Source organism: Diospyros lotus, chromosome 6 (genome assembly GCF_014633365.1).
Source record: "Diospyros lotus cultivar Yz01 chromosome 6, ASM1463336v1, whole genome shotgun sequence".
Taxonomy (NCBI): Eukaryota; Viridiplantae; Streptophyta; class Magnoliopsida; order Ericales; family Ebenaceae; genus Diospyros; species Diospyros lotus.
This window is the reverse complement of record NC_068343.1, coordinates 8,818,285-8,839,977: the sequence shown is the minus strand read 5'-3', so window position 1 is coordinate 8,839,977 and position 21,693 is coordinate 8,818,285. Positions and strand designations below refer to the sequence as shown.

Genomic DNA, 21,693 nt, shown 5'->3' with positions numbered 1-21,693 from the left:
AAAATTTTAAATTTTTAAATAGCCATTTTCTTTTAAGTTAAGAGTCCAACCACAATAAAAATAATAATAATAATACTACAAAATATATTTATAAAAAGGTGCATCCTCTAAATTGAAGATCATCTCTAATTTAGATAAATAATATTTTTTATTACCATATATTTGACAAACTCAGTACACCCTCGTGACAAGAGATTAATCACAGGGGAAACATGAAGTTGAACCACGCTTTCACATGAATCTTAATTACTGTTCATAATGATTAATGTCTGTCATTGTCAACTAATTGATATTGAAGGGGACGATGTAAACACAACTAATAAGACGCGAGAAAAATGGAAAAGCAGAAATACAATTAAGAACAAAGATCTCAAAGAAATATAAATTGACAGAGCAAAGCAAATCGAATAAAGCAAATAGAAAAGTGGGGAAGACGAGAAGACCAATGAAACTTACACCAATTCTGATGGCAACTTTAATTCTAGGATCCGAACAAGCTCCGAGGTGTGTCTACCTACCTGTCGTCTGAACCAGAATTACTCAAAACAGATTAGATTTGCGCTCTGTTTGTAGGGCAACGCGCCGCCCATATTTGAATCTGACGGTAAGCCGTAGGCGGCGGCTGCGGCTGCGGCGGGTCGAGTGAATTCTGGAACTGAATTTGTTGTTTCGTAGGGGAGTTGAAATGGCATCGTGGGCGTTGGGCGGTGGGTTCGGTGAAGGCGGAGCGGAGGCGACCGAATCTTCAGATAGTAGCGGCGGTCACACCGCTTTTCAGTGGGGTGGAACCCTCTCTGCCATGTACCCTCTCAATCTCAATCTACTTTCCCCTAATTTCTCTCTACTTTTTACGGCTTAACCTCATTCAAATTCGGCGTTTAAATTCGATTTTTGATGTTTTGAGGCCTTTTCGGTTTTCCATGTGCATGTGTCACGCTTTCATTGCAATTTCTTCTCTTCTCTATCCATTCGGTTCAAACGAACTGGGAAAAAATGGATTCAGCACATTATATATTTTCCCCTTGAGATAGTAAAGGAATCATGGAGATATGGACAGAGAAGATAATTAATTCTATTTTAATGGAATGTAATGTTTTGCTAAACTAGGGGGAAATTTTAATTCCTGTAAAATTATTAAGGTTAAAGTTTTCAATACATATATATATATATCTGTTTCCATCCTATCGATCTCTCCCAATGTGGGAAGAAAAAATAAAATAAAATTTTAGAAGAGAATGGATGAGAAGTGTGTTTCTCATCAATTTCTATTTGTTTCGATAATTATTATGAACGAGAAAGTGGTATAAAATATGTTAAATAGACAAGATTATCAACAATGGCGTATTTATATGAGAAAGAACCTTCCTTGAGTTCTCCTTGTATATACAAGTTCATCTAGTCGCCGTCTCTGCTTTGTTTCTCGTTTGAGAGTTCGATCTATGCATATATTTCTTTTCTTTGTTTCCTTCGTTTTTCTTTTTGCTGGTCAGTAAAAGCAAATCTATGCTTATGTTTCTAAACCATAGAAGAATAGACCTTCATGTTCAGTTTGATCAATGCCTATGCATCCAGTTTAGCTCCGGATTATTCATCTGGAAAATATTCTCCCTTGGGCGCTTAACCTTTAATTTGCAATGAGTTCATCAAATTTTACTTTTCAACTGTTACGAAATTGAATCAACAGCAAACCACAATCAAACTAATCAACCACACACGAACACAAAATTTACGTAAAAAACCCAAATTGAAAAAAATCACGAGCAGAAAGAACAAAATATCACTAACTAAATATTAGTAATATAAAAGTGATATAACTGTAATTAATTCCAAAACATTAAAAATTTATTTATAGATCTAAAATCAGTGTTCTAAAAGGCGCTAGGCGCTAGACGCTAGTCGGGCGCCAAATTGGGGCCTAGAAAAATTGCTATTTTTTTTTATTTTTTAAATTTTGTGATGTAATTTGATGTTATTTTTAATTAAATCAAAGTTGAAAAGCATTAATAATGCAACATAAATTTATATAATAATATATCCAAACCACATAGCCACATATCAATAGCAGATAAACAACATTTTAATTTAGTCATACAATCAATACTATAAGCATGCAGCTAAGTGGATTTCTTAGAAATATTATAGAATATATATAATTAATAATAAAAACTAAATATAAATTTAATAATTATATATAAATAGAAAAGAAAAATAAAATAAAATAAAAAATAAAAACAAAAATCAAAAACTAGAAACCGAAACGTAGCAAATGCCCCAATAACCACAGAGAGAGAGAGAGAGGTTACGACGGAGATGGAGCTTACCGCAGTGGAGATAGAGCTCGACAGGGAGGACGGGGGCGACGACGCTGAGGCAACGAGGACGAGGAGGACAAGATGGATAAGAGGCGGCGACGATGAAGCTTGGCGGCGAGGATGGAGTTGGACGCAGCGATGACGGTGAACTACTGGCGGGCCGATGAAGCTTGGCGACGTTGAGGTGACAGTGTTGAGGCAGCAACAACGTTGAGGTGAGAAGAGAGTGAGAGGGGGAGACGCTGAGAGGTTCGATTTTGATTTAGCAAAAAAAACCCTAAAAATGGCTAATATTTAAAGTCAACGAATTGGGCGCCTAGGCTCACGGGTCGACTAGGCGCCACTTGGGGCGCCCAAGCCGGTCTATTACTCGGGCCAACGCCTAGGAGGCTCAACTAGGGCAATTTCTGGGCGGCCAGCGGCCGCCTAGCGCCTAGGCCGATTTTTAAAACACTGCCTAAAATCATCTATAGATATACATAAGAAACTATATTCTGATCAAAAGATGATTTATGAGGATATTCTTTCAAATGAGATAAATCTCATATAAAATAAAATTTAACAATATTATAATCACAGTCAAATTCAAAAGACATAATTACGGTCAAATTAGGAGTCACAATCTCAATCAAATTTGAATTCTGAGTCACAATTGTAACAAACTCCACCTTGACATGAAATTCAAATATACAATTATTCAAAATTCTTTCTTTTAACAAAATCACAGAGAATTAATCTCATGAGAAATACCAACCAAAACTGCACCACATGAAATATCACCCAAATTCACACAGTTAAATGGATATCTTCAGCCGCACTTAAAGCATAGCTACAAATTAGCCTCAACATATCTTTGTTGATTTTAATATTTCTGCATTTATTAATATAAATCTCCATCGATAACTCCATCTTTATCTAAATCCATTCGTTTAAAATTGCACACATCCTAACTTGCAATAGTGAAAATCAAGATATTCTAATCCGATAATAGAATATCATACTTTAAGATAGAATATCATACTTTAAGGTAGCCAATACAAAGATTAAATAACTCCAAATAATGCCAAACGATTGTGTTACAAACAAACAGAGATAGCAAAATCTCCAAACACAAAACACACCGTCAAAATCCCACACAGATGAAATCACACGAACTGAAAAATTTAAACGCACCCAATATTGACAGTATTTGAAACGTAAACCAGAAACAAGAGGCGCAAGATTTTATAGTGGTTCACCCAAAAATAGGGCTACATCCACTTGAGCTCCGGTGAGAAGAGCTCACTTCACTAAAATAGATTCAATCTGATTACAACAAAAACGATAACAAAAACAACCCTGATTTTCTAAACAATAAGCCACGAAATCACTTACAGATTAGGAGCTTACCTTACACAAAACAAAAACAGGGAACGCTTACAGAAGACAAAGTATACAACATTTACAGAGAGAGAACGAGAGAGAGAGAGCAAAAATGAAACCCTAAAAATGACCGACTCTCTGCCGAACCCCTCTATCAAACTCGTCTTCAATGCCATCAGAAAATGGTGATCTCGAGGCGAGATATAATCGAAATGAATGGCTTGGATTGCCTCAGAAAAAGCAGCGTCGAAGGTCTGGATTAAATCGTGCAAAAGGAGCAGCAGAAGACAAAACGACAACAGATCAAAGGATAAGAGAAGAGGGCTGGCCCAAGCTGGCTGCATCTTGTGGCCCTCCAGTGGGTGCCTAAAAGGGCAGCCCAGGTTGCCACAAGAGGCCCCCTAGACTTGGGCCTCTTTTTATGTTTTACAAAATATAACAAACTCCACCTTGAAACATAAAATGAATAAATAATCAGATATGAAAATATAAGTAAAGCATGCTACAATCCTCACCTTCATAGCTCTAGATGACCAGAAAATTAGCCATCATCAATATGCAACAATTTTAAGCAATGCTTAAATTTAGTTGCAGTTAATACCTTGGTACCCATGTCAGCTGGATTGTTGGCTGAAGATACTTTCTGAATTTCCACAGTTCCGTTGGCTATCATTTCTCTTACATAGTGATACTTCACATCCACATGTTTGGTCCTATAATGATACACAGGATTTTTGGACAAGTGGATGGCACTTTGACTATCCGAGAAAACCATCACTTTGCTTTGAAGCAAGTGAATTTCTTTTAGTATGCCTTGAAGCCATATGGCTTCCTTAAAGGCATCTGTTACAGCCACATACTCTGCCTCAGTGGAGGACAGAGCTACAAGAGGCTGTAACTGAGACTTCCAGCTTATACAATTTCCACCCAAAGTAAAATAGTAAGCAGTGGTGGATTTTCTGGAGTCTCTATCTCCAGCAAAATCAGAGTCAACATAACCAGCAAGATTTAGAGTGTCAAATATTTTCTTAAAATTTAAACCAATGCATGCAGTACCATTTATGTACCTAAGCAAATGTTTTAAGGCATCCCAATGAGTTTTACCAGGGTTAGACATATATCGACTGAGTAATGAAATTGAATATGCAAGGTCAGGCCTAGTGCTTATCATTGCGTACATAATTGTTCCAATTACATTTGCATAAGGGACATTTTCCATTTCTATTAATTCAGAGTTGGATGTGGGACATTGTAATTTTGATAAAATAAAATGTCCTGCCAGTGGAACTATGACAGTTTTATAATTTCCCATTCCAAATTTGTGAACAGCTTTCACCAAGTAATCATGCTGATGTATCTTAAGGCTATTGTTGCTTCTATTTCTCTCAATCTTCATTCTTAGTATTTTCTTAGCATGACCTAAGTCTTTCATGTCAAAAACTGAATTTAACATAGATTTTAACTCATTAATCTTTGACTTAGATTTGCTAATAAGAAGGATATCATCTACATAAAGCAGTAGATAAACAGGAATTTCTGTAAGCATGAAATAGAAGCAGTTGTCATATTGACTTCTAATAAACCCGGCCCCTAGAACAAAATTATCAAATTTTTTGTACCATTGCCTTGGGGCCTGTTTTAAGCCATACAAAGATTTTTTCAGCAAACAAACATGATCAGGTTTTTCAGACACAACATAACTATTGGGCTGAACCATGTAAATGTGTTCATCTAGGTCTCCATGTAAAAATGCAGTTTTAACATCCAATTGTTCAAGTTCTAAGTCAAATTGAACTACTACTGCAAGCATCATGCGAATTGTCTTAAATTTGACCACAGGAGAAAAAATTTCAGTGTAATCTATCCCTTCCCTTTGTGTGAACCCCTTAGCTACTAGTCTTGCTTTATATCTAATAGGGTCATCTAGGAATATACTTTTCTTTAATTTGAACAGCCACTTACATTGGATCAGTTTATGATTTTCTGGACGAGGGACAAGTACCCAAGTTCCATTTGCCATTAGAGAGGCCATTTCCTCATCCATGGCTTGTTGCCATTTTTTACTTTCCTTTGAGCTGACAGCCTCCTCATAAGAGGAAGGCTCATTGCTCCTCATCTCAACACCTGCCACTAGGGCACAAAACACCAAATCTGAGAAATTATACCTTGAAGGTGGTCTAATAGACCTCCTGCTTCTATCTCGAGCAAGTTGATAATTTTCCAGATTATGTTGAGGGGTGTCAAATTGCTCCACCTCAATTTCTGTTTCATCATTTTGTTCCTCATGATCAGATTCATGATCAGAGGTCTGGTCTTGGTTTGATGTAGGGTCTCCTTCAGATTGAAGGACTGGTATAGCTGGAGCATTTGAAGGATTGTTATCTATAACTTGATGCTCCACCTCTATTTGGGTATCTCCTAAACTGGTGGAATTGTCTATGTCATCAGTTTTAGATAATTTGCAAGGGAAGACTGATTCATTAAATATAACATCTCGGCTGATGATAATTTTTACACCCTTAGATTGCCTTTCCCATAGCCTATATCCCTTAGTTCCTTCCTGGTACCCAACAAAAACACACTTAGTGGATCTAGGTTCCAGCTTACCTTCTGACTGATGAGCATAGGCTTCACAGCCAAAGGTTCTTAAGTAGTTGAAGTTTAATTTTCTTCCAATCCACTTTTCTTTAGGGCATTTTAAATTAAGGGCTGTGGAGGGGCTTCTATTTACTAGGTGTGAGGCTGTTGCTAAGGCCTCTCCCCAAAAGGATTTAGGCAAGCCAGATGTGAACAAAAGGCACCTCACTTTTTCAAGGAGAGTCCGGTTCATTCTTTCAGCCACCCCATTTTGTTGGGGTGTATTCCTAACAGTCTTATGCCTATTTATTCCTTGGGAGTTACAGAAATCATCAAACTCTTTATTACAGAATTCTAAACCGTTGTCTGTTCTAAGAGTTTTGATTCTCCTATCAGCTTGGTTTTCTATTAAGATCTTCCAGGTTTTAAATTTTTCTAATGTTTGATCTTTTGATTTTAACAGAAAAACCCACACCTTCCTAGTATAATCATCAATGATAGAAAGGAAGTACCTGTTGCCACCATGGGTGGGGACCTGGGAGGGTCCCCACAGCAGATCTGCATGTAAGTACTCAAGGCATGCCTTCGCCAGGTGAGTTCCCTTATGGAAACTTATCCTGTGTTGCTTGCCAAGCACACATGGTTCACAAAAACCGAGGGTTTCAGCAGACACTGGACCAAGGTATCCTTGGTTTGACAGTGCCTGCATACCTCTCAGGCTCATATGGCCAAGTCTCAAGTGCCACAGATCAGTCTTATCAGTGTTAACATAGCATGCAGAATTTGATATAACAAAGGAATGAAAACAGCCCTTTAAAACATATAAACCATTTTTCTTTAAACCAGTTAAGATTAGTTCATCTCCTTTAAAAACATTCAAGGAACCATTTTCAGCTTTGTATGAGAATCCCAACTCATCAAGTGTACCAAGTGAGATTAAATTTCTTTTAAGATCAGGGACATATCTTACATCAGTAAGAGTTCTAATTTTGTTGTCATGCAACTTAAGAGTTATGTCTCCTCTACCCTGAACATTACAAGATTGGTTGTTTCCCATGTACACTATTCCATTTTCTTTGTTATTAAAGTTGTGAAACCAGTTAATATTAGGACACATATGAAAAGAACAGCCAGAGTCCATAATCCATTCATTTAAAACTGAGCTTGAGGAAACATTAAGCACCTCAGCCAAACAATTAGAACTACTAGCTGCTACTATTACATTTCCCCCTTGCTTTTGTTTTTTCAAGTAATCATAACAGTATTTCTTTATATGACCTTCTTTCCCACAGTGGTAACATTTCCACTTTTGTTTTCGTTTTCCCTTCTTTTCCTTCTTTTTTCCCTTATACCTTGACCCATTGTGTTGTTCAGTATTCACAGTTTAATTTCTTTTATCTGTATTCCCTTTAACAAACAAATTGTTGCCAGATTTCTTAGATGTACTAAGTTCTAGTTCTCTAGCTTTAATACCAGATATAACAAGTTCCATATTAGGTACTATACCAGTGTAACGTAAAGCATGTTTCACTACATCATAATCATCAGGTAAGGAATTTAACAAAATCATTGCCTCACTAGTATCTCCTAAAGCCTGATCAGTACCTCTCAATAACAAGGTGAGTTTAGTAAATTCATCTATGTTTTCATCCATAGACTTAGATGTATTCATTTTAAAGTTAAACAACATGCCCTTTAAATAAACTAAATTTGGAGCAGACATTACAGAATATAAAGATTCTAATCTATTCCAAAGTTCAAGAGGTAGAGATATACTGTCAACCTTACGGATTACAGAGTCACCAAGATGAAGAAAAATCAGATTAAATGCCTCTTCTCTGATTTCATCAGTTCGAGCCAGCTGCTCAAGTGACCATTTCCGGTCATCTGTCTTAAGTGCTATAAGCACTTTGTGATGAGAGAGAAGTACCCTCATCTTCTTTTTCCAACTACCGAAATCCCCCTTTCCATCAAATGTACCGATTTCAAATTGGGTTGTTGTCATTTTCGTAATACACGAAAATTTCACAAAACAAAAAACCCTAGTTTACTGACTGAGACCTGTACAGCAAACTCACGCTGACAGGCTTTCTTCAGAAAACCCTAGAGTTCTTATAAAAAACAACACCGACACAGTAAGTAAAGGAAACCCTAGGTTTTCGAAAAAACAGAGTCGGTCGAGATTTTGACCCTAAAACGTTGGATACGATAAACCAGAGAGCTCTGATACCACTGTTACAAATAAACAGAGATAGCAAAATCTCCAAACACAAAACACACCGTCAAAATCCCACACAGATGAAATCACACGAACTGAAAAATTTAAACGCACCCAATATTGACAGTATTTGAAACGTAAACCAGAAACAAGAGGCGCAAGATTTTATAGTGGTTCACCCAAAAATAGGGCTACATCCACTTGAGCTCCGGTGAGAAGAGCTCACTTCACTAAAATAGATTCAATCTGATTACAACAAAAACGATAACAAAAACAACCCTGATTTTCTAAACAATAAGCCACGAAATCACTTACAGATTAGGAGCTTACCTTACACAAAACAAAAACAAGGAACGCTTACAGAAGACAAACTATACAACATTTACAGAGAGAGAACGAGAGAGAGAGCAAAAATGAAACCCTAAAAATGACCGACTCTCTGCCGAACCCCTCTATCAAACTCGTCTTCAATGCCATCAGAAAATGGTGATCTCGAGGCGAGATATAATCGAAATGAATGGCTTGGATTGCCTCAGAAAAAGCAGCGTCGAAGGTCTGGATTAAATCGTGCAAAAGGAGCAGCAGAAGACAAAACGACAACAGATCAAAGGATAAGAGAAGAGGGCTGGCCCAAGCTGGCTGCATCTTGTGGCCCTCCAGTGGGTGCCTAAAAGGGCAGCCCAGGTTGCCACAAGAGGCCCCCCAGACTTGGGCCTCTTTTTATGTTTCACAAAATATAACAGATTGATAAACAAAAATCCCGATAGAAAACAAACTAGAATACTGGATTGGACAACAAATCTGGACAAAAATAGATTTGAATCTGGGTTGACAGATTAGCTAGTCGGATATGGCCTAATAGGTCAACTCTGGGCTAACCAAATCTGAAGCGGGTCTAGACCTGATGGTTTGGATCTAACTAGATCTGGGTGTGCTGAAACAATGGTCTTCTGCAATGGAGAAACTCAATCGACAATGGTGGTTGTGTTGAAGAATGACAAGCAACAAGGAAGGCCGATGGTAGACGACAGAAGAGCAAGGCGACGAAGGCTGGCCGACGATCAATGGTGGAAGAGAGAGAAGATCGGCAACAAGAAGCTCGATAGCGACTGACGATGTTCCAATTAATGAAGGCATGAACGACAAAGGGAAAATGATCAATAAGGTGGAGAAAAATGACCAGATCTGAAGTGACGATGAGGGCAAAGATGGTCGATGGTGAAAGCAGGGTTGTCGACGATGGATGATGAGGCGGACATGTGGTGGTGATGGGGGCTAAATGTGCTGGGCAACCTGAAACCAGTTGAGGCAGATGATGATGATGCAGATCCAACGACTAAGATCTGCCAAACGTCGATGGACTGATCTAACGGCTCTGATACCACTTTGTTACGAAATTAGATCGACAACAAACTACAATCAAACCAATCAACTACACATGAACACATAATTTACGTGGAAAACCCAAATCGAAAAAAATCATGGGCAAAAAGAAACAAAATATCACTAACCAAATATTGGTAATACAAAAATAATATAACTGCAACTAATTTCAAAATATTAAACACCTATTTATAGACTTAAAATCATCTATAAATGTACATAGGAAACCATATTCTGATCAGAAGATGATTTATGAGGATATTCCTCCAAATGAGATAAATCTCATATAAAATAAAATTTGACATCATAATCATAGTCAAATTCAAAGTCATAATTACGGTCAAATTAAGAGTTCCAATCTCAGTCAAATTTGAATTTCGAATCACAATTGTAACACCAACTGTTACGGCAGGATAATACACCTCCATGATCAAGCGATTGAAAAGAAACGAAAAATAAATAAGTGAATTTCTTCTATAGTTTGTAAATTAGTGCCAGATTGATAACATTGTTACCATTTGTTGCTATCCATGCCCGACCTACAGTGAAATAACGAATCCTCAGTTTATGAAATTTTAGCATGCATGCATAGATACGACCATCATTTTCTTTTGCTTGTATTTTAGTTTTTTGGGTTCAATCCCCGTTTCCCCACTCTTTTGGCCAAGTAAATAATGCAGGTGATTGTACTAGGTTGGATAGCTGGCAATGCTCTTGGGAAGCTTTCCCTTGGCTTAAATTTCTGTTGAAATTTTATTGCATTGGCACTTCCCTTACTGGAATACTTCTCTGGTTCTGTCTCTCTGCAACAGATTCTTGTTAATCTTGAGATATACAAGGCGAAGATCATCCATGCCGTCTACCCTGCTTGTCCTCTATCTTTTCACAAGCTTCCCAACAGTGCTGTTCAAGATTCTAAGGTGTTTTCTAATTCTCTTGCGCCAGATCTTATTTGCTTGTATTTGCACTCTGTCTTGCAAGTTAACAACATTACCTCGTGCAAGTATACAGTGGGCAGTTTGGATGCTGGCTTGCCTTTCTTGCGGTTGCAGCAAATCTCTTCTTCCCCATGACCTTTCCAGGTTTGGATCCTTTCCTTTTCCGTTCTCTTGCGCTCATAACACTACTGTTATCGGCATAATTATTATTTTTTTTCATTGCTTTACTCACAAGTAGTAATTTCGTTCCTCACTGTTTTGGTACATTCTGGTCGCCATGCCTGCAGTGTCTCGCTTTCTCCTATTTGTCATCACTCCAGACGCCCTGGCCGATGTGCTACGAGATAGCATTGTTGGGGGTGTGGTTTGTCTCACAATTGGCATATTGGTTCTTGTATTTGAGATTCGAGAAATGGGAGGATGTGGTAATTGGGAATTTAGTCCATATTGTTGTGTTTACCATCTTGGTATAGTTTTCTTGCTCTTCTTTCCTGTATTATATCTGTGCCTGGGAACATGGTAGACCTATAGAAGTGCATTTAACTTCTCGCTGGTACAGATTCTGTAAATCTTGTGTGTAAATGACAAAAATTTCAGACCTCCTTGGTTCTGTTAGTTGTTTCTGTGTAAGATTAACTGCTCTCTTTTTCTTTCTTCTCATTCTTACCTGTAACTGAGAGAGTTGAGTACAAGTTTAGCCCATCTATAACTCAAAACGATTTCCGGGAATCAAGTTTTCCGAGCAGGGAAACATGCACAAGGAATAAGCTATGCAGTCCTTGGAAACGTCTGAAGGAAGCATTTATTTTAGTATAGCTGCTGCACATCCGAATGAATTCTCTCTTGGTTTTTGCCCAATGGAAAGCTGTAAACACCATTCAAGTCGCTTTCAGTTTGTCTTCACGGCTTACATCATGCACTAATAATAATAATAATAAAACAAGGGTTCTGAAGGTCCTCCGTTTTATAAAGATGCACTGGCCTTGACCAATGTTTTTTTATTTTCTATAAATCATGTAGGTATCACGGAACCCCTTTGTTTAGTGAAAGATCTTTTCCAGTAAAGGAACTAAATCTCAAATGGGTTATTTTTTCTTTCAAAAGTGGTGTATTTTGTGGATTAAAGAGAGATTCTTCAATGGGTTCATTTTAGTCAAAAAGATGCTGCTGCTGCCCGCGTTCACAAGATATATAAAATCAATACGAACTTGATAAGTTGGTGTTGCTGCTGGGTCACCGGTCTTCAAATTTATATGCCTTCGAATATTTGCCGCCACCATATATACGGTTATTTTGTTTAGTGAAAGAGCTATTTCAATAAACAAAGAAGAAGAAAGTGTAAGTCTTAATCTGGTTGTATTTTCCTCCAAATTAACTGGCTCATTCTCATTCCGTTTAAACATCACCTCAGACTCAGTTGGCTTATTCTAACAGTTCCCAAGTCTTCAATCCTATTTGATTGCAGCTTCAAGCTTCTCATCTGCAAATAACTCGGTTTCAAGTGAACTAACGATCATGGAGGGCTTTCTGCTTGGTTTCTTCATAACCTTTGGCTTTCTGAATTCTGTACTCGATGCCCAACAACAGTATGCAGGAAACCAAGTTCTTGACTGCAACAACACAGACGAAGGAGGCCCATCTCCAGCCTTCCTTTACTCCTGTACTGGCAAAAGCCCGTCTTGCAGAGCTTTTCTCATCTTCAGGTCTCAGTTTCCTTACAACTCAGTCGCTACCATTTCAAACCTTACTTCTTCAGACCCGCTAGAGCTTGCCCGCATCAACGATGTTTCAATCTCTGAGCTCTTTCCTCCTCAAAAAGAGGTAATCGTTCCTGTAAATTGTTCTTGTGCAGGCTGGTACTATCAGGCCAACACGACTTATGTTACCTCGACTGTTCATGAGACCTATTTCATCATTGCGAACCAGACATTCCAGGGTCTATCTACTTGCGACATACTCATGCGCGAGAACGTTTATGGGAAGTTGGATTTGGGTTATCGTGGTCTGAAGTTGCAGGTACCGCTTAGATGTGCCTGTCCCTCCAGAAACCAGGTTGCTAGTGGCGCAAAGTTTATACTTACTTACTTGGTTACATGGAACGACAGGATTCCTGAAGTTAGCAAGAGGTTTAGTGTAAGTGCTAGAAGTGTTGTTGATGCCAATGGATTCTCTGAAGAAGATCCAGTTCTCTACCCTTTCACTACTATTCTAATTCCGATCCCAGCTGAACCTTCGAGCTCTCAGAGCCGAGGTAAGCCGAGGAACAGAAAGTCAAAGAAAGGACTGTATATTGGTGCTGGAACTGGTGTTGCTGCTGCGCTTCTCTGCTTTGTTTTGTTTTTGGGCTTCATGCGTCGTAAGGGAAACGGCGTACGTGTGGTGTCTTGGAAGGTTGAGGAGGAGAAAAAGAAACTTCAGCTGTCAAGAGATCTGCTCCTTGGTATAACCAAAGTCGATCGAGCTTTGAAACTCCACGAATTCAAAGACTTAGAGGCCGCCACTGGCAATTTTGCCCCACAAAACAGGCTGAGCAACTCTGTTTATTGGGGAGTCCTTTGCGGGGAAGTGTTAGCCATTAAGAAGATGAACACAGATGCATCTGGCGAGCTGCAAATTCTCAACAGGATCAACCACTCCAATTTGATAAGCCTTTATGGTGCGTGCCAAAATAATGGGGTCTTCTACCTTATTTATGAATTCATGGAGAACGGTTCTTTAAAGGATTGGCTCCACAAAGAGTGTTGCCAAGAGCTTCAGAGTTGTAGCCGCAGAATTCAAATTGCTTTGGATGTCGCTAACGGGCTTCTCTATCTTCATAACTTCACACAGCCTGCATACATACACAAGGATATTAATAGTAGCAATATCCTACTAAACAGAGATCTAAGGGCCAAGATTGCAAACTTCAGCCTTGCAAAATCGGCAGAACAAGGAGAAAATCAACAGTCGTCAGCAAGGTGTGCTCTCAACAGAAAAGGCTACGTGGCACCAGAATACTCAGAAGCGGGACTAGTGACACCCATGATGGATGTCTATGCATTTGGGGTTGTTCTGTTGGAGCTGATTACAGGAAAGGATGCGGTTTCCGAGCAGGATGGAGAAGAATCGCTACTCTCAGATGCAGTACTGTCGATCGCACATGGAGGAAATGCAGTGTTCGGGAATCTAATAGACCCTCGCCTACAAGTAAAACACCCACTTGGTTACACCATAGATCGATCAGAACTTGCAGTAAGCGTGATCAAGTTGAGTATAGCCTGCTTGGCACAAGAACCAGAAAGCAGATTAAACATGGCTGAAGTATTCCGAACTCTAACCAGGATTCAGTTGGAGGATGCAGAAAACTTTACTGTTTCTTAGCGATATGTCAATGTTACAAAGGTGTACTTAAGCTTTTCTCTCTCTTTCATTCATTTTTATTTTTATTTTTTGATGCTGTGCATTTTACTTAAAATAATGTGTGTTAATAAACATCAGAATCAAAGTAGGCTGAAGATGTACAAGCTTGTTCTGGATTTTTGTTGCTTATGCCAATGTGAGAATAGAACTCGTATTTATCTACTTATGGCTTTTGTCTTCTTTTGCTATCTCTACTTATGGCTTTACATGAATATGCCGCATGGAAAATCCTAGAATTTTCCATTTTCTTTCACATGAAGCATGGAGAACCGGAAATTTGAGAACTGAACTAGTGCGCATGCTAGAACCAAGTCAACTATCTTTTACAGGACCGATAATTTGAATGGCATCTTCTGCTTCCAAACCCGACATTGAAGACCTCTCTTACATCTCCCAAGATGATAAGAGTGACATGGTTTTTTCTTTCATGGCTTTCTCTCCTGCAACCTACTCCAGTGGAATAGCCCGAGGTCCCTAATAGAAAAAACATCAAAGTCTGACATAACGGAGCTTTATACAGGTCTAGAATGGGAGATATTCAGGCCTTGAACCTGGAGTTGATGATATATATTCTCATAGTTTAATAAAGAAATGTTACCAGATGAGAGGATCCATAATATAGAAGCTTTTGTAGATGACGATGATGACTTTCCCAATGATGATATTGATGTGAGCACAATTCACTTGAAACCATGGTTGGACCCAGTGGCTTTGGCAAGTGCCTTGAATAATTGGGGACCTGAAGAGGTATCAGCGCTGGAAGATGCAAATTTTGTATGGACAACTCGGTTGGTTTGCAAGATGATCAGAAGTTTCAATTCAGCTGAAGCAGCATGGCAGTTTTTCTGTTGGGTTGATTATCAGCCAGGTTTTACTCATAATGTTTATACGTTCTCAAAGATGGTTTCCAAGTTAGCACAGCATGGTCGTCTGGATTTAGCTGGTCAACTCCTGTCTAAGACAAAAAAGGAGCAGATTAAATTGCCAGTCAGCACAGTGAGATTGATTATCGACTTCTATGGCATTTTTCATAATGGTCAGGCTGCTATAAAGGTCTTCCGTGATGCCAAATCACTCTGTGGTCCACTACCAGAATCTAGTCTGTTGATTTTATATTCTTCACTTTTACACACGCTGGCGAAGTGTAAGATGAACTCCGATGTCTTGGATATCCTTGATGAGATGATTTTGGATGGTATTTTACCAGATATCCAAACTTTTTCTGGATTGATCCATCATTTTGCACTTCAGAGAGATATTAAAGTGGTGCAGAGACTCTTTGGGATGGTAAGGCAGGGTGGTATAGAGCCTGATGCTTATTTGTTCAAGGTACTTATTCGTGCTTAATGAATGGCACGAAAACATCATAATATATGCTCTAATAGGCAGCAGTGTATAGTGCCTAGTGCATAGTGCCTACATTCTATGAGGAAGTGATGGACCTTACACGTACCTTGCCATTGGACATTCTATCTGTTGTTGAGATATATATCATATGCAGAAAAGAAAGACTGAATGAAAGTGACTTCGTCATGCATTGCCGTTCTCGTTGCATATACATCATCCTCAGGGCCTTAGTAGAGGAGCAACCAAGTGCAGAATGCGGGCGGGGCTGCGGCCAGCATTCTACATTTTGTTGCTTTGCTCTGGAAATTACATTCAACCTCGTTTGTTTTATTTTAGATTTGTGCCTCTTGGCTTCCGTCTTAGTGTTAGTGCCCGTTGTTGTGTTCCTCCATTATCATTTAATAAAATTTATCCCTTTCATTTATGCATGTGTATAATGTATATATACACCCACCCACACATTGAAAATGATAGTCAAGTGGTAGTCTCACAGTCAGTGTACATAATTTAATCAAATCAGTTTATATAGAGAGGTAAATGAGTTCTTAATACGCTCCAATTAATAAGAACAAAAATAAGTATAGATATAATATTTATTTGAAAATATATTGAAACGAACATGAAAATGGGACTAATTAAGATCCCTAAGTTTATAAATTGTAAAAATCCAAACAAAACCAATTAATTTAGGTTGGTTTGGTTCAGTTTAGATTTTCTTTTTATTTTAAATATGATTTTTTAATCTGTGAACTTTTAAAAATATGACATAATATTTTGCTATGTTATCCTTAAATTTGTAATTGATGTTTGACAAGCCAAACGGGTTGTAATGTTTTCACTATTGAGTATCTTATCCAGCTGGATCCGACCCGTACCAGAATTTTTACAAACGTTTTTCCCTCTTGAAACGGTTTATTTGGGGGCATTTTTAAAAATGGATTGCGTTGTTTACCTTCTCAACAAACAAGCCTCGCACCCATAAACAGTTTTTAAATTACTCACCGGCGGCAGGTGCGGATTGGGCCAAGTGGCCGAAACCGCATCCAACAGAAGAGACCGTCTCCCAGTTAACTGACTGTTTCTCTCTCCGTCACCCCATGGACACCAGGTGTTTGATGTTTGTCCTATGAGGCTTTTCTGGGTTTGTTTCTTCATCCGCGACCGCGTTGAACTTCGAATTCATGCCACGTACAAGTTATCACCATGATGCCTGTGTCTGAATCTCTCTTTCTCTCCTCTTAATTGGATTTGCGTTTATATACTCCTATTTTGCTCTGCTTAGGACATAGTTTGGAGCAAGCTTTGAATTCTGGAATGCCGGTGGATGCTGAGTGACATGTTTTATGGGTTCTTGCTCAAAAATTTTCTTGAACCGCGTACTTTTAGTTTTGAATGATGCCTATCTTCGCTGGTCTTTATAAAACTGGAGCTATCAATCTTTTCTTGAAGCATTATAGAAGAAAAGAGCACTGCAATTCATTTTGCAAGAAGTGCCAATGTATATCAGCCAATCCATTCAAACAAGGAACTTTTAACAGCCTAACTCGCTACTTCGCTAGCAAATCACAAATTAACAAGGTCTCCCTTTACCTTCAACGGGCCAAACTCATTGATTCAATTCGGCTTGCTCTTCGGTCCAATGCTCCAAGGTCCCTTATCTCCCTTTTGAATGATCCCAATCTAGATTCCTTTGTGGTCACCAATGCAATCCGATCTGCTCCCTCTCTGGACTCTGCTCTCTCGCTTGCTGAAACCCTGAAAACCATACCACATTTCACACACACTCAACATACACTGCATGCAGTGGCCAAAATCTTAGCCAAGTCCCAACAAACCGCAAAACTCAAAACCCTTGTTGATGCTATCAATTCTGGGAAATTTTCAAATGTTGCACGGGTCAGCTTCATGGACCGCTTGCGGTGGTATGCTGCTGCAAGAGACCTTGATTTGCTTCTTAGTGTTTGGGATGAATGGAGAGCCCTGCAGAAACGACCTTGTGTTGAGGCTTACAACATCGTGATGGGTGCTTATGCACGTATGGCTAAGAACTCAGAGGCAGTGAAGATATTCTTTATGATGATTGATGAAGGACTGGTTCCTAATTCTAGAACTTACACTGTTATCATTGAGCATCTTGTGAACTCTGGAAAATTGGATTCAGCAGTGCAGATTTTTAGTGTATTGCCATTGATGAGGATCAAGCGTACTCTTAGGCAGTATTCACTTTTGGTAGGGGCATTCACTGTTATCAAACAGTTTGATGTGGTTAAGAATTTACTACAGGAAATGCAGACAGATGGAATGTTGCCTGGTCAATCTATGCTATTGTCATTGCAGTGCATGCGGATGGCTGGATGATAGGAAGAGGAACATGCAAGAGCCAGTTTGCAATGAGAGACCTTGTATCTAGCTTGTGATGCGGTTGCTGTAAATGAAATTCAGAAAGACCTTGTCCCTAGCTTTGATTTGTTTGTTTCTTTTTTCTTTCTTTTTTTCTTCTTCTTCCAGCTACTTGTAGGAATATAGACACTACAATGACGCCTAACTAATATATTCAATGAAGAGTCTCGACACTCCCACTCTAGCTATTTTATTGCTAGAATAGTGTGTAAGGATGATGTTTATTTAATACAAGAACTCAATTTGGGGAGGCAACAAGCTACCTACCATTTCCAGTTCTATTACACAAAGCCCACAAGCCAACAGACGAGGGAACTTTCACCTTATGGCTAGCAGTATGTGTAATGTGTGGGTACAGATCTACAGGAAGATGAGGTGGACGGTTAAAAAAAAAAAAGCCTGAAAAGTCACTCTAAGGTAAACGCCACTAAATTAAGGGGTCTTTCTAGGTTCAATCTCAAGGGGGTTTTGAGAAGGTGAAATTTGGTTAGTTTCCTAACGTGTCTTGTTTGGTTTCCACAACCTTTCGTAACATAAAATTTTCACTGTAGCCTTGGGGGGATAAAATCCATTACCAAACCCACATTTGATGGTATCTTGGCAGGAATGGCCATCATCCAGAGCAAAGATGCAATATAGGTTCTCGGATGCGGATTAAAACATGAATAGAAATAAAACACAGGGAGAAAAAAAAAAAACTACAGGAAACGTAACTAGAACCTGTTAACCTCTTCTACTTTGTGAGGCCAGTAGTGTGAGAGACCTTCCTCTGGTGGCACGTTCCAGGAGGTTGGCATTGGAGTAGAGTTAGAAGGGGGTTTAACCACCCAGCGCAAACTCAAAAAGGAGAAATGAACTAACTAACATTTAGACATCATATATTGTCGATCCATCTGCAACCAATTCAAATGACATCACGGCATTGCTCTGAAGCTGAGTACAAGCATTCCGTCAGATAATTACTTTGATATAGAAACCTTTATCATAACTCTTAACAATGGCTTGTTGTAAAGCTGTCAGAATAAAGTTTACAAACTCTAGTGAGATCCGTAGAGCTCACAGAATACAAATGGCCACGCAATGCAAGTGGAGGGGCGCCAATTATTTCTTTACTCCTCTCTTCCACGGAAGCTGCCTCCCTAAGCTTACCTTCTTTCCAGAGACTCTTGACAAGCAATTCTCTTGTGGCAACATCAGGTGTCAAATTGGAGTTCCTCATATCTTCAAAAATTCTTAATGCTAGAACAGCTCTGTCACACTTGCAGAAAGCACGAATAAGTACCTTGAACAAATAAGCATCAGGCTCTATACCACCCTGCCTTACCATCCCAAAGAGTCTCTGCACCACTTTAATATCTCTCTGAAGTGCAAAATGATGGATCAATCCAGAAAAAGTTTGGATATCTGGTAAAATACCATCCAAAATCATCTCATCAAGGATATCCAAGACATCGGAGTTCATCTTACACTTCGCCAGCGTGTGTAAAAGTGAAGAATATAAAATCAACAGACTAGATTCTGGTAGTGGACCACAGAGTGATTTGGCATCACGGAAGACCTTTATAGCAGCCTGACCATTATGAAAAATGCCATAGAAGTCGATAATCAATCTCACTGTGCTGACTGGCAATTTAATCTGCTCCTTTTTTGTCTTAGACAGGAGTTGACCAGCTAAATCCAGACGACCATGCTGTGCTAACTTGGAAACCATCTTTGAGAACGTATAAACATTATGAGTAAAACCTGGCTGATAATCAACCCAACAGAAAAACTGCCATGCTGCTTCAGCTGAATTGAAACTTCTGATCATCTTGCAAACCAACCGAGTTGTCCATACAAAATTTGCATCTTCCAGCGCTGATACCTCTTCAGGTCCCCAATTATTCAAGGCACTTGCCAAAGCCACTGGGTCCAACCATGGTTTCAAGTGAATTGTGCTCACATCAATATCATCATTGGGAAAGTCATCATCGTCATCTACAAAAGCTTCTATATTATGGATCCTCTCATCTGGTAACATTTCTTTATTAAACTCAACTGACTCCTTGATAAATCCAGCCATCCGCATGCACTGCAATGACAATAGCATAGATTGACCAGGCAACATTCCATCTGTCTGCATTTCCTGTAGTAAATTCTTAACCACATCAAACTGTTTGATAACAGTGAATGCCCCTACCAAAAGTGAATACTGCCTAAGAGTACGCTTGATCCTCATCAATGGCAATACACTAAAAATCTGCACTGCTGAATCCAATTTTCCAGAGTTCACAAGATGCTCAATGATAACAGTGTAAGTTCTAGAATTAGGAACCAGTCCTTCATCAATCATCATAAAGAATATCTTCACTGCCTCTGAGTTCTTAGCCATACGTGCATAAGCACCCATCACGATGTTGTAAGCCTCAACACAAGGTCGTTTCTGCAGGGCTCTCCATTCATCCCAAACACTAAGAAGCAAATCAAGGTCTCTTGCAGCAGCATACCACCGCAAGCGGTCCATGAAGCTGACCCGTGCAACATTTGAAAATTTCCCAGAATTGATAGCATCAACAAGGGTTTTGAGTTTTGCGGTTTGTTGGGACTTGGCTAAGATTTTGGCCACTGCATGCAGTGTATGTTGAGTGTGTGTGAAATGTGGTATGGTTTTCAGGGTTTCAGCAAGCGAGAGAGCAGAGTCCAGAGAGGGAGCAGATCGGATTGCATTGGTGACCACAAAGGAATCTAGATTGGGATCATTCAAAAGGGAGATAAGGGACCTTGGAGCATTGGACCGAAGAGCAAGCCGAATTGAATCAATGAGTTTGGCCCGTTGAAGGTAAAGGGAGACCTTGTTAATTTGTGATTTGCTAGCGAAGTAGCGAGTTAGGCTGTTAAAAGTTCCTTGTTTGAATGGATTGGCTGATATACATTGGCACTTCTTGCAAAATGAATTGCAGTGCTCTTTTCTTCTATAATGCTTCAAGAAAAGATTGATAGCTCCAGTTTTATAAAGACCAGCGAAGATAGGCATCATTCAAAACTAAAAGTACGCGGTTCAAGAAAATTTTTGAGCAAGAACCCATAAAACATGTCACTCAGCATCCACCGGCATTCCAGAATTCAAAGCTTGCTCCAAACTATGTCCTAAGCAGAGCAAAATAGGAGTATATAAACGCAAATCCAATTAAGAGGAGAGAAAGAGAGATTCAGACACAGGCATCATGGTGATAACTTGTACGTGGCATGAATTCGAAGTTCAACGCGGTCGCGGATGAAGAAACAAACCCAGAAAAGCCTCATAGGACAAACATCAAACACCTGGTGTCCATGGGGTGACGGAGAGAGAAACAGTCAGTTAACTGGGAGACGGTCTCTTCTGTTGGATGCGGTTTCGGCCACTTGGCCCAATCCGCACCTGCCGCCGGTGAGTAATTTAAAAACTGTTTATGGGTGCGAGGCTTGTTTGTTGAGAAGGTAAACAACGCAATCCATTTTTAAAAATGCCCCCAAATAAACCGTTTCAAGAGGGAAAAACGTTTGTAAAAATTCTGGTACGGGTCGGATCCAGCTGGATAAGATACTCAATAGTGAAAACATTACAACCCGTTTGGCTTGTCAAACATCAATTACAAATTTAAGGATAACATAGCAAAATATTATGTCATATTTTTAAAAGTTCACAGATTAAAAAATCATATTTAAAATAAAAAGAAAATCTAAACTGAACCAAACCAACCTAAATTAATTGGTTTTGTTTGGATTTTTACAATTTATA

The 21,693-nt window shown here is 39.1% G+C and overlaps 5 protein-coding genes across 6 annotated transcripts; 4 read left to right on the top strand and 1 right to left on the bottom strand.

Moving 5' to 3' along the window:
- The first annotated feature begins 337 nt into the window (after positions 1–337).
- Positions 338–11,450, top strand: LOC127804276 (cold-regulated 413 plasma membrane protein 4-like). The gene is made up of 5 exons (XM_052341113.1): positions 338–504; positions 676–801; positions 10,665–10,772; positions 10,864–10,934; positions 11,078–11,450. The coding sequence occupies exons 1-5, from the start codon at positions 446–448 to the stop codon at positions 11,311–11,313; spliced, it is 600 nt and encodes a 199-aa protein (XP_052197073.1). The 5' UTR covers positions 338–445; the 3' UTR covers positions 11,314–11,450.
- Positions 11,451–11,582: 132 nt separating this feature from the next.
- Positions 11,583–14,342, top strand: LOC127804275 (protein LYK5). 2 transcript variants are annotated; one of them, XM_052341112.1, is made up of 2 exons: positions 11,583–12,493; positions 12,643–14,342. In XM_052341112.1, exons 1-2 carry the CDS (start codon positions 12,364–12,366, stop codon positions 14,148–14,150), a joined length of 1,638 nt encoding a protein of 545 aa, XP_052197072.1. In that variant the 5' UTR covers positions 11,583–12,363; the 3' UTR covers positions 14,151–14,342. The 2 variants fall into 2 exon arrangements, with proteins under 2 accessions (XP_052197072.1, XP_052197071.1); XM_052341111.1 differs by having other exon boundaries at positions 11,583–14,342.
- Positions 14,343–14,780: 438 nt separating this feature from the next.
- On the top strand, positions 14,781–15,536 carry LOC127803737 (pentatricopeptide repeat-containing protein At5g66631-like). The gene has a single exon (XM_052340177.1). The coding sequence runs from the start codon at positions 14,781–14,783 to the stop codon at positions 15,534–15,536; it is 756 nt and encodes a 251-aa protein (XP_052196137.1).
- A 1,395-nt stretch (positions 15,537–16,931) lies between these two features.
- On the top strand, positions 16,932–17,894 carry LOC127803736 (pentatricopeptide repeat-containing protein At5g66631-like). Its single transcript, XM_052340176.1, has one exon. The coding sequence runs from the start codon at positions 16,932–16,934 to the stop codon at positions 17,892–17,894; it is 963 nt and encodes a 320-aa protein (XP_052196136.1).
- Positions 17,895–17,985: 91 nt separating this feature from the next.
- LOC127803171 (pentatricopeptide repeat-containing protein At5g66631) lies at positions 17,986–21,518 on the bottom strand. The gene has a single exon (XM_052339227.1). It carries the CDS (start codon positions 20,950–20,952, stop codon positions 18,928–18,930), a length of 2,025 nt encoding a protein of 674 aa, XP_052195187.1. The 5' UTR covers positions 20,953–21,518; the 3' UTR covers positions 17,986–18,927.
- Positions 21,519–21,693: the final 175 nt, after the last annotated feature.